Genomic DNA, 12268 nt, shown 5'->3' on the forward strand with positions numbered 1-12268 from the left:
ATAGTGAGAAATACAGTCCATGAATGATTGGAAATAGTGTGGTACTGAATATATTCCCAGATGTACCCTGTGTGAAATAGCAGTAGAGCAGGGTCTCTGCAGTGGTCTGTTCTCAGGTGGTTAAGCAATGAAGAGAAAGCACATAAGCAGACAATCTGCTGTTTTATGGTGTTTATAAAGTAATGATTAATAGCACATAAATGAAGTCTGAAAAACAAGTTTAGATTCAGCTCAGTACATTTCATGTACTTCCCTTTAATCACTGGATATTCCATTTCCAAGTACAAAAGGATAGGAGTAGAGTTTTACACCTTGTAAGTTTTAGGCTTTTTTTCTTTAAGTCTAGTTAGAGTCATAAGCAGGCAGAGATTTGTCCTAACTAGCACATGATTTTATGTTAAAGAGAACTCCAACAAGAGGAGAAGCAAGCACCCCCCAAACACTGCCCTAAAGAAAATCTCCATGTGCCAGCAGCACCCATGTTCCCCGTCAGCAGGGTGTGTGCCAGGCCTGGGGCACAACCATCCATGTTCTTGCTGAGCAAATTCCAGCCAACTTTTCCAGACTCTCAACAGAGTGGAAACTGTTCCAAATGATGGGATTTCACATCTAAAATGTAAAACTGTACCTCTGTCATGTATGAAACATGTAGTTTCCATGATATGAAGCAAGATATATTTTTTTTCAGACCTTAACTTTGACATTTTGTTTGTGAAAGCCTTCACCTATTTAAGTTCATCTATCCTCTTCCCTCTTATTTTTTTTTTTAAGCAAAAATCTGAGGATGGCTCATGCACATTTTGGTTCCTAAAGTTTAAAAATACCCATTTTAGCTATTAAGGCCTCAGAGTAGTTTGTAAACATCTGGATGAGAGACTTTGTCTTTTTAGGGAAAAGCTGAAGGCATAGCCTCTCCGTTATCCATGGAGGAATGCAGTCTGACACTTACTGCTAGGAAACTGCTGGCCATTCAGAAGATTTGGCAAGATTTCAAAGGAGCTCCCTTTAAGTTTTCTTAATTTTACTTTTTTTTTTTTTAAGACACTGCCATTGTAACTGGTGCTGTATTCTAGTAAGAGGCATAAATTTTTATAAAGTTTCAGAAAATGTGTATCATGTTTCTAAGTGTACACAGAATGTCAGGCCAAATCTAAATTTTATATCTAGTTTGGTTCTAGGCATTATTTGAAACAAGGTATCACACACATTGTATTCATTTTAGCATAATTCTGTGTAAAATAAAGATATTTCCACATAGATCTGTTTCAGCAGATAAATTGTGCCATGTCCATTCTCCTTTCCTGAATACCCATCTGAAATTTCTGGTTACCCAGAGGTGATCAGCGCATTCCCTGTGGCACAGCCACAGGGAATTTTGTACCTCGGATGATGTGAGGGAGCACTTCAGGATGTGACAAGCTTAACCTCCTCCTCCTCCTCTTCTCCTTTGGCACTCCACTCACCATAGTGCAATGCCCTGGAAAACCCCTCCTTTCTGATGGAGCAAAGGGCCTCTAGATGTGCCCTGCTGCTCCCTCTCGGGGGAGCGGGAGGCCAGTGACCCCAGGAAGAAAGGCAGGAAAAGGACAGAGCAGCGGAAGCGCACTCTGGCTGCAGTGAAAGGGAGATGAAACACGTCTCCAGGAATCCTACTGCCACCTGTCACAACTCTGCTCTGGCACACTGACTCACAGCTGACAAGACACAGCAGGCCTGTGAACTGCTCCAGGCCCTGCTCCTGACCCACTGTGCAGCTTCCTTACGCGAGCAGGGATGCCCGGAGCAGCAGAAGGTTCTGTTCCCTGAGGTACTGCTGGAGAGCACGGAGGTTTTGGCCTTCTTTTTCCATCTTCAGATGAGAACTCTCTCTCCTCTGGAACACTCTCACTTTGGCAGCCTGGTGCTGGTTTTGCTGTCTGTCCTGCTCCTGAGATTCTTGTTCTAGTGCTTCCTGCCGGGACTGCATTCTGCTCCTCAGGAACTCCTACATAAAGACATTCAAAACTGTACAGTCAGCCCTCATGCCAAATTTCATCCTCACTTTTCATCTCTGTCCAGCTCTGGGGCCCTCAGCATAAGAAGGAGATGGACCTGCTGGAGTCCAGAGGAGGATCACAAAGATGCTCAGAGGACTGGAGCACCTCTACTATGGAGCCAGGCTGAGAGAACTGGGGTTGTTCAGCCTGGAGAAGAGAAGGCTCTGGAGAGACCTTAGAGCCCATTCCAATATCTAAAGGGGCTACAGGAGCTGGAGAGGGACCTTTTACAAGGGCATGGAGTGATAGGAAAAGGGAGAATGGCTTTAAACTGAAAAAGAGTAGGTTTAGGTTAGGGATTAGGAAGACATTCTTTCCTGTGAGGGTGAAGAGGCACTAGCACAGGTTGCCCAGAGAAGCTGTGCATGCTCCATCCCTGGCAGGTTGGACTGGGGGTTCTGAGCAGCCTGGTCTAGTGGATGGTGTCCCTGCCCATGGCAGGGGGGGTCAGGACTACATGAATATGATCCAAATAATCCTACAGTACTAGGATATGGATATAATCTATGGAAATTCATTCCTTGCATGCAGACTTATTTTATGGCAGAGATAAGGAATTTTACTTTCCACCTTTCATCTTTATACACATGCCAAAAAAATGTTACCCTTTTTTATCTCTAAATGATATAGTTATATTGGATGTAAAACAGGTGAAATATACAATTACTCCAGATACTGACACTGCTGGAAACATGGCAGAAGAAGAAAATAACTTCTGAAATTGCCCTTACCAGCCTTTCTTTCTCTTTCTCACAGCTCCTTTTGTTGCTTTCTGCCTGCAACTCCTCTCTCTTCAAATGCTGTGTCTTTAAGAACTGAAGCCTCTGCCTTGCCTTCCTCTCCTCCTCCTCTCGAAAGAAGGATTCCTTCCTGCTCCTCTCAGCCCCAGCAGCCTGGAGCAGTGCCATGTGCTGCAAAGCTCTCTCTTTGTGCTCCAGCTGTTTCTCCAGCACTTGCAATGTTCTCTGACGCAATTGTTGCCTGTTTCCAAAACAAAATTTCTCAAATTTCCCATAAAGAAAGAGCAATAAAAAGGAGAGACAGTGCATAAGACACAAAGCAGATACTTTGGCAATCCGTGTTCAGTTAATAGTCCAGGACTCTTTGTTCAGTTATGAGGATTAAGCCTGTGTCCAGAACAGAGGTAGCAAAAGCCCCAAATGGGCTGGTGCCTGATGTCAGCACTTCTGGTCTGAGAACAGGACTGAAAGAACTTGCCCTTGGAGATAATGTACCCACTCCCTCACACCTCAAGCACCAATTTTATTACCAGTAAGGAAGCACTGTGACCCCTCTGCAGTGTCCAGCAAAAAGCACAATGTGGGATGTGCAGGGACTGAAGGAGAGCAGCAGGGAGCAGATGTTACCAACCTTCCAACATTTAGCACAAAAAGCAGTCAGTTCTCAGCATCACCTCTGGCTGTCCCGGCGCAGCTGGCGTCGGGTGCCATCTGCCTCTTGCTGCTGCTCCCTCTTCAGCTGCCTCTGTTCCTCTTGCCACCTTTTGTGCTCAATCTTGGCTCTGCTGAAGTCCAGCTTTTTCCACCTCTGCTGAGATGCACCACTAAGGATTGATTTATTCTAAGAGGAAAAAAGCAAGCTGAACCCTTAGTCCCAACAGTTTATTTTTCTAATGCAAACTGTAAACACACAAAACCAGAACAGCCCAGTTTTAATGTCGCTCCTGGGACCTAGGAGCTACAAAGGCTCACACATACTGCAGTGTTGATTCCCATCCATTAAAACAGATGATGATGCTAAAACTGTAGAAAACATTAGGCTTAATCAAAAAAGAGGTGCCTGAAAATCCAGTCTTAAGAGTTCTCCATAGGTCAGTAGGCTGTGCTGTCCCAGTGTTGAGCCAATGCTTGAAACTCCCCAGTCTTTGGGTCAGCCTCTGGATTGGATGGAAAACCCAGGTTCTAACAACAAAATATGCATATTCCTTACTAGATTTTATTAGCAAGAGAAATACCTGCCCCCCTCTGGCCAAACCCAGAACATTCCTGGAGTTCTCTGCAGGTGTTTCAACTTTTCACCTCTTGTTGTCTGAGGCTGCTACCTATGCTCAAGCAGTCTGTGTTTTCTTCAGTAGTAGCTTCATTTCAATGCTGTGGTGTTGCTGATTTGTGTTTTTAAATGCACTGTGCTGTGTACAGAGATGAAGGAGCACCTCAAGGCCTCTGTTCACAGTCATATGAAGTATCTATTTTTGTACTCCTTACAGTGCCCTTTATGAAGGAAGTGCAAGTAAACACCACCAAACCTTTAGACAGGTATCGCAGTTTACATTGCTAGAGCTGTTAGGGGCTGGAACAGAGTTCCCCCAAAGTATTTTCCTCTGTCAAATGCATCCTTGTTCCTCCTATTCCAGGTGCAATTAGCTTGCTCCTGCTGTCAGCTGCTCCTCTCCAAACAGAAAGTATCCTTCCAGCACTTTCCTGGGGACAACTCAAATACCACAAGCTGGAAAACATTACAGGACTTCCAAATAATGTTCCTGCCAGTCTTACATAGCATTTTGACTGGTTTCTCTTAACACATTGATCTGTATGGATTCCCAGGGGCTGTAAACAGCTCTGTTCTTCAGTGTATTGCTATTCTTAAAAAAAAAAAAAAAAGGTACCTTGTGAGTGTTTGTGTTTACTGACACACACAAGGAGAGATCAAAGAAAGAATCAAAAGTGTTTTATAGGTGGGATGTGAACAAATGATGTTTTCCAACAGGTAAAGTACCAGCTTAAGGATGAGGAGACTTCTAGTTCCACTCCTGCCCTAACATGAACTCTGCTGTGGGCATCAGATGTCTGCCTAAACTTTCTCTTTTTTGCTTTCAGTATCTGTAAAAGAGGAGTATTTATTTTGCTCTCTAGTACAGCTGGCTGAAAAAGAGGAGTATTTATTTTGCTCTCTAGTACAGCTGGCTGAGAAGCTTATTTAGAAGATATTAGATCTAACATACAAAAACATTTTATCAAAAGTGCTGAGCAAAAATACCACAAGTGCCCTGTCCTGCACAATGTGGGTTCCCAAGTGGAGTCCTTAAGTTTCTAATTATGCATGACCATTATTCTACACAGACATCATTTTTGTTGCTGCAAAAACCTTCGTGAAAGATCAAAGGAGAGAACATTCTCACATGACATAAACAAATCTCCTCGTCCTAAGAACTAAACCTGGTATGAACCAAATACTCACTGTGATGCTTTTGTCTTTTAGAAGATTTGGGGGATGTGTGGATCTCCCAGCCAGCAGGTTGGTGGCACTGTGTGGTCTCTGCACATGGAGGGCTGATCTGATGGCCAGGCTGTCCTTCTCCAGCGATTGATTCACTTGGGCAAAGAAGCTCTGGTGCCTGAAGGGAAGCAGAGCACTGCTTTCCAGGGAAGGGCTCCCCTGGGAATGCTGGATTGGAGCTTCTGCCACTCTGGACTCAAAAAGGCCTTTCAAATAAATTAGGGCAAGGACATATGAGAATATAGGAAACTTATAAAAAGAAAGCAAATTAAAATAACAAAAGGTCTGCTCATATGAAATATATTCAAGCAAGGATTTTATAACATTTTCCTCTGAGGAAGTGGGACAGTTTTTAGTCTCCACAAAAGAGGCTCCAGCTTTTCAGAAACAAGTTTGTCATTGCATTTAGGCAAGAGTTTTGCCTGGGAAACTGAGTTTTGCCTGACCCTTCTTACAGCTACTCAGGATAAAGGATTGTTTACATGGTATCTCACCGACAGGCATGAGCTGCTCTGAGTAAAAATGATAAATCTTTTGACAGGGCAAAGCCTGATGTCTACATCCTGCTGAGAGACAGGAGACATGAGCATGGGCACAACCCTGCTAACACAGCTTTTGAGTAACTGAGAACATGAGCAGAGTTTGCTCACACCTTTCTGCTAAGGATAGGACAGACCTGAGTGGCAGGTGTTGCATGGAATGATGCTGGAACACCATCTGGGAGAAAATCTGCACTCCTGTTTGACTTTTCATTCTCCCTCTTCCAGCAGTGTCACAAAGCAGTAACATAAACAGAAAGCTTTATGCTTTCAGAATACTCTCTTAGATAGATGCCTGCAATTGTCACAAAGCTGACAAGAGCAACACATTGATCAAAATCATGATCCAGCCTCTTTTGGCCCTTCAGGGAACAACATTCTACTCGGTGACATTATAAAGCAGTAATTTTCAGCACAGATAAGAGGACTGTGCTGCAGAACAGTCCTGGTGAAATCTTGTTTCTATACACAGTCACAGTTAATATTACATATTAATTTTTAAAGTAAGGAAATTTTAATTTATACTGAGTTCTATATATAGGTTAAAAAACCCCAAAAGCTGCTACTGCAGTAGCTGAGCTGCAAAAGCCAAAAAAAATCTCAACTTCCACTTGAAAATTCTTTTACCTTGAGAGGAGATGAGTAACTTCTCAAGCCACAGCACCATTAATACCTATATATAAAGATGGCATTATGGTATTTTCTTGGGAAGCACCAGGAATTTTGGTGCCAGATCTTATACATGATGCCATCCTGCACTGATATTATGTGCTAAGTCTTATGTTTGGGTAAAAGAGTTACAGTTCCAATACCATGCTCATGTTCAAAATTAGCTTCAGTTTCAGCATCCCGCTGTCTGCTCTCTGCTTCTTCTTTGTGATCTGTCTCCATTAACCAGCTGTCTGTGTTGACAGCAGCATCAACCACAGCATGAGCCGTCTCCCTCTGAGGGCCCTAGAAATAACAAGAAATGCAATCATAATCCAGACCTGATAAGGAAAAAAATAGGTTTATTTAATGAATTTACAGCATTAAGATCTTAAGTTGTAACTGAAGCTTAAGAGAGAATGAAAAAAACCAAATTCTGTGGGAGTTATTTACTAAAGAAACAACTCATAGGTAATTTCTGATCACTTCCTGAGTTTCCCTGTGTTTCCAAGTGACTTAAAGTACTTTTGCCTGAAGGGTCCAAACTGGTACAAAAGAGATCAGGCCAGAGGAGCTCTGGCTGAAAGACAGCCCTGCTTCTGGCACGTGCCAGAATTTGGACTCTAATCCTTGCAGAGCAATAGAGGTAAGTGTGGCAGCAGCTGGTGCATGTGAACCTCCTCCTTACTGATCCTCACCCAGTGCCCTGCTCACAAGCACCAGATCAGCTGCTGAGCACTACATAAGTCTCTTGTGGTCCTTGACTGGGAGAGGGAGAGGGGACACCTCTAACAGGGTGAAGAAGTATGTTCAAAGAATCAATCAAGAGACTGCCTTGGTATGGAACAATCCCATCTGTAATCCTGATCCAGTGTCAAGTCTTCTGACACTTTTTCCTTTTTTTGCCTTTACCTCCTTCACACAGAAGCAGAATGTAGAGGGACTGGGCTATGCAACACTTCTCATATTCTGCATCCATGGAAGAGGTTCTAGAAGCCTGCTCTAGCCAGGGACAATGGCATTATAGCTCTTACCCCAGTCAAAGGAAGACAGTGTAGAGTCTTTCCATCCTTTAGAAAGCAGGCATAAGGACCAGGCCTTAAACCACTAATAATTGCTTACTACCAAGGGTAGTAAACTTGAAGTAACAAAGCAGATATTTATACAAATAACAGGCCATATATTAACAGAAGAGCCAGGGTGAAGGACTTTATACCTTCTCAGTTTCTATAACCTCATGGTCCTCTTCCAAACAACACCTAACATATTTTGGAATGTCTTCCATCTCCAATCTCTTCTCTTCCTTTTTCTTTTCCTCTCTGGAAATGCTTTCTGAAGATGCAATCCTCAGTTCAGACAGTTCCTGTTCTATTTTCTTGCTGAGGTTTTCTTCAGCCAGGCTTGCTGGTGGGATGAAGGCATTTTCCTGTTGCACTTTGCCCTCTGCAGGCTGTGTGGGATCCCAGGCTCCAAGGCAGCACTGAGGAAGGGAGGTACACCCCCAGCAGCACTTTGCACAGGGATGTGTGGAACACAGAGCCCCTGGGCAGCAATCCAGGTCCAGGTGACCCTGTCTGTGGTGCCCTGAGGCTCTGTATCCTGGTGCCACAAGATATGGGTAATCCAAGCTTGAATCTACCACCATCTGCCTGGCTGCTAAAGGCATCTGCAGCTCCAGGATGATGCGTTCACTTAGGGGCAGGGGAATCCGCAGAGCTTGGACAGAAGACACCTCCTTAGTCTGCCCATTCCAGAAATTCACAAGCACTCTCCTTTCATTGTGTGCTGTGCATATTGGGGGGAAGAAGACCCAAACAAGTAATGTATTAGCAGCATGTCAAGCTGTGTGATTTATCTCCTAGAAAGCAGGAGGTAAAAGTATTGACTTGTGTTTCAGACAATTCTGTAACAAATTTCATTATTTTATTCTTACAGGTTTAAAATTTGCTTTTCTTCTGAATTTCCTGTGAGGAGACAGCAAGTATAAAAAAATCTCACTTGTCACAGGTGGGATTTTACCCTGAAATAGCTGGAAAGTAGACTTACAGATAATCAGGTGACCCTAAGGAGGGTCAATAATGTTTTTTGCCTTGTGTTGGGAGGATGCCACCCCCAACCCCTCAGTTTTTTAGCAAGTTTTCACCCACAGGATAAAGCAAAGGCAAATCCTGTGAGCTGTATTAATTCTGACCCTGAAAAAAGGGCTTAGTACCAACAATAAAAACACGAAGATGAGAACCCAAGCAGCAGAAAGTGAATTCTTTGTGCTGGAGCCTGTTCTCTTCCCTACACAGTGACCAGCACCCATGGCAAGCCCAGCACTGCTAAGGAAACCAAAACACCCAGTACCTAAAGGTGCCTTTGTGTTCTCCACAACCCTGAGCACAGTGCCAGGGCCAAAACGTTTGGCTGGAGCCTCCCATGGTGCCAAGACCCTGTCCCCTGGAGCAAGAGGCTGTCGCCGGGCGTCTTCGTAGTGGAGAATGTCATAGACAGGCGTTTCCTGCTGGCCATGCTGGACCTTGCCCTTCAGAGCATGACTTTGGTCAAACTCAATTAAAAAGCCTTCCCTGGAGCCCTGCAAGAGTTAAACATGTGGTTTGCAAGGCAACTTGCAAGGTCCAATTAACAGCCAAGCTTAAGTGCTAAGAGGGAAGTAGCAGAAACCCCAGGAAGTGGAATGTGATCTGGGAATGCAGCTTTCCTCTCCTACCAGGGTTTCACTGTACTGTGTCCATACCACTTTAAAAGTAAATAAAAAGCTGGGGCTTAAAGGGCTGACAGATTTTTTCTTCCTTTCACTTTGGACTTAGATTTTAGTAAGAACACAGTTAGCAGGCTAAGGGAGAACTCTACCAGGAAAACCTCCCACCAGAAAGAGAGCAGCAAAAATAAACTGTGTATGACGCAGCTCACTACAATCGGAAGGATAACAAACAATCCTTCAGCAATCAGAAGGGTAAAAAAGCAGTAAAAAGTCACAATTCTCATAAATTTAAATGCTTTAACTGGAACCTTCGGCAGTGAGTGAGGGCAATATCTATTGCCAGAATCTCAGCCTTCTCTGCAGATCTTTGAGTACACTTACACAAATAATGCTGTAAGCTCCTACTCCAGCTGATGTCACTCATGCCTATAGCTGTCCCAATCTGTTCTACCCCAATCTCTCCTACTCAACATGAAGCTTACAGACATCCTCACCCATACTAGCACCAAAATTTATTTAACTAACCTGCAAAATGTAAAATGAACTGGACTTTAAAAGAAAACCTGCATGGAGGATTTTCCATCTGGCATCCAAAAGCATCTTGCAATTCCCAGAAACACAGATGGAAAAGAGTGAGGAAAGGTCTCAGCTTGGTAAAGAGGAAGTGGACCCTGGAGACAAACATTTTGGATTACTAGCTGCTGCTTTACTAACCAACTCTGCTGCTAGGCTGGGCAAAATTAGACAATAGGTATAAGAGACCTGTTTTGTCTGTCTCGGTATAAAAACTCATTGTAACTACAAAATTGGATTGATCTGCAGGCTGTTCTTACTTGCAGGGCTCCTCACAGCAAACAGCCAGACAGCACCAGGTAACAGATGAAATGAGAGTGTGGGGAGGCAACAGTGGCTATGAAGTGCACTGTAGCACTGGAGGGCAACCCCACAGCAAGGACTTGGGAGTGGTGAGGTATGGGAAGAACAGAGAAAAAACTATACATAGTCTTACAGCCAAGTTCCCAATAAATAGTCACCTTCACCTCCTGGACAATGTGGCCCAGGTAGTAATAGCCATCAGTTTCTCTCCTTGCCAACACACGAGCTCCCCTCAGGACACGGGAAGCCTCTGAGGACAAACCAATGAAATTCCTTTTGGCAGAGAGTATCAAGGGCATGCCAAAGGGACCTGGGCTCCATGCACAAACAGGACTGCTGTGGAAAACAAAAATACAAGAAGTAATGAAAAACTTGGCAACAGATACTCTGCAACTTACTGCAGTGCAAACAAACTAAATCAATGTGGAATGAAACCCCCACCCTGCAATAACTGTCTTCATTCCCCAGCTCTTTGTTCTCTGCTTTTCCAGTGACCCACCTACAGATTATGAGCTTACTGTGTTATTGGGCATCCTGGCAGCAGAGAGCTACAGGAATCTTTATTAGCTGTGTGGCAGCACTGGACATGTGAGATGGATGTGGAGCTTGCCTGGAAGGGGGAAGGAGGAGATGGAAACAGAAAACGAGCATGATTTTTGAACACTTAAATTCTTAAACAGAAATATTGTCTACCAAGTTTAAGTTTACTTTCACTTTATTACTTCTCTTCATAATTCTTCCACCATATCTTGTGGTACTATGCTGCTTATCTGTAAATTCATCACAAATGGTTTTGATTTTGAGAAATCAAGTTTGGAAAGAAGGAATATTAAAAAAAACCCTCTAAGAACTAGATGATAAACCCCCTCTTGCACCTGGTTTCTATTCAGCTGCTAGATGTGTAGCAGGGTTGGGCAGCCAGTGACCACATGTGCGTTGCTGCTGCTGCGGTTTACACAGCTTCCAAGCTCCCCTGGCAAGCAAAGCTGAAAGGTCAATGAAAGGACCTGAAGTCAAGGAAGAGTGAAAAAGGTGGGGCTTCAGTCTAGGGGGACAAAGTTGCTTCTGCAGGTCAAAGCCAGCAGTGGAGACATCTGGCCAAGAGCAAGACGGGAAACAAGGGCACAAGGAACAGGATGCCAAGGACTGAAAAAAGGCAGAAAACCAAAATATAAGGCAGTTGGAAAGCAGAACTGGCAATAAAACTATGAAGTTTATATCAAAGCATTCAGCTTTTATGGAAAAACATAGATTTGGTGTAGAGCACGCTGCAAGGTTGCAATACGTTGCACATGGAAAGTAAAAACAGTGGTTGAAAAGTTTGCTGCGATTCCCTATAAACTGCTGCTGAAAATGCATTAGGGATGCTACAAGGCTCAGGAGCAGGGAAATTAAAATTCCCTAACTACAGGGCTATCCACTACTGTTTTAGCTGAGGATATCAGGTGTTTGGGGTGTTAACAGATGGAAAAGATATTATTACTTATTTAAAATACCTTCAGGAGGCTCATGGAAACTCTTCTCCAGCCCTTTGTAGAGTGTTATCTGATAAAGATTCAGGAGAAACTACAAGTGTGGATTAATCTTATATTGGCATCATACCTTGTCAGGAGGAGCAGGGGAGTGCTGGATTCCTTGAAAGGACTCCCCTGATAGTCTGGCTACTTTCTCCATTATTTTTTTGCTTGCTTCTTCCGTGATCACCTCAGTGTCCCAGAAGGCATACCAGGTGCACTACTGCATGCAACTGGTTTTCCACAAGCAGTTGTCAGAATTCCTCTGACCCTTGCTCTGGCATATACTGGTGAACAGACCCACCCACCGGCAGAATGGGTTTTGCATCATCCTCAAAGTGTCGGGACTGAAACCAGGCTGCAGCTCCAGGAACACTGCCGAGCAGGCAAAACAGGCGCACCGCTGGAAGACTTGCGGGAGAGGAAAAAAGAGAAAGAACAAAACTCTCTTAGATGCTCAGGTGGGAATTCTGTGCTGGGGATTTCTATGCCGAGGTGTCGCCCCTGCCTTCCCGCTCCGGCAACCGACCCGGAGGGCGGGAACGGGCTCCGCACCAGCTGCTTCCTTCGCGACACCCCGGCCCTCAGGGCGAGACTTGCATCCCGGCCCTCAGGACGAGACCCGCATCCCGGCCCTCAGGACGAGACCCGCATCCCGGCCCCAGGGCGAGACCCGCATCCCGGCCCTCAGGACGAGACCCGCATCCCGGC

At 44.4% G+C, this 12268-nt stretch overlaps 1 protein-coding gene across 6 annotated transcripts; it reads right to left on the reverse strand.

Moving 5' to 3' along the window:
• Positions 1–156: 156 nt before the first annotated feature.
• On the reverse strand, positions 157–12257 carry LOC107205001 (trichohyalin-like). Of its 6 annotated transcripts, none has more exons than XM_033514508.1 (10): positions 11866–12257; positions 10562–10653; positions 10202–10379; positions 8810–9038; positions 7677–8245; positions 6625–6766; positions 5235–5479; positions 3451–3617; positions 2768–3017; positions 157–1984 (listed from the first exon to the last, which is right to left on the reverse strand). In XM_033514508.1, the coding sequence occupies exons 3-10, from the start codon at positions 10340–10342 to the stop codon at positions 1760–1762; spliced, it is 1968 nt and encodes a 655-aa protein (XP_033370399.1). In that variant the 5' UTR covers positions 10343–10379; positions 10562–10653; positions 11866–12257; the 3' UTR covers positions 157–1759. The 6 variants fall into 6 exon arrangements, with proteins under 6 accessions (XP_033370399.1, XP_033370397.1, XP_033370398.1 ...); XM_033514506.1 differs by having other exon boundaries at positions 10202–10376; positions 11646–12257; XM_033514507.1 differs by having other exon boundaries at positions 10208–10379; positions 11646–12257.
• Positions 12258–12268: the final 11 nt, after the last annotated feature.

The sequence above is a fragment of the Parus major genome, chromosome 1A (genome assembly GCF_001522545.3).
Source record: "Parus major isolate Abel chromosome 1A, Parus_major1.1, whole genome shotgun sequence".
NCBI classification, from domain to species: domain Eukaryota; kingdom Metazoa; phylum Chordata; class Aves; order Passeriformes; family Paridae; genus Parus; species Parus major.

Bases quoted from the DNA above. Each gene is read 5' to 3' on its own strand.
- LOC107205001 (XM_015629053.3), bottom strand. From the start codon at position 11,717: ATGGAGAAAGTAGCCAGACTATCAGGGGAGTCCTTTCAAGGAATCCAG. The intron at 3,018-3,450 runs GTGATGCTGAGA...TTTTGGAAACAG, and splicing joins CTGCGCCGGGACAGCCAGAG to GCAACAATTGCGTCAGAGAA. The intron at 1,985-2,767 runs GTAAGGGCAATT...GTCTTTATGTAG, and splicing joins AGAAAGAGAAAGAAAGGCTG to GAGTTCCTGAGGAGCAGAAT.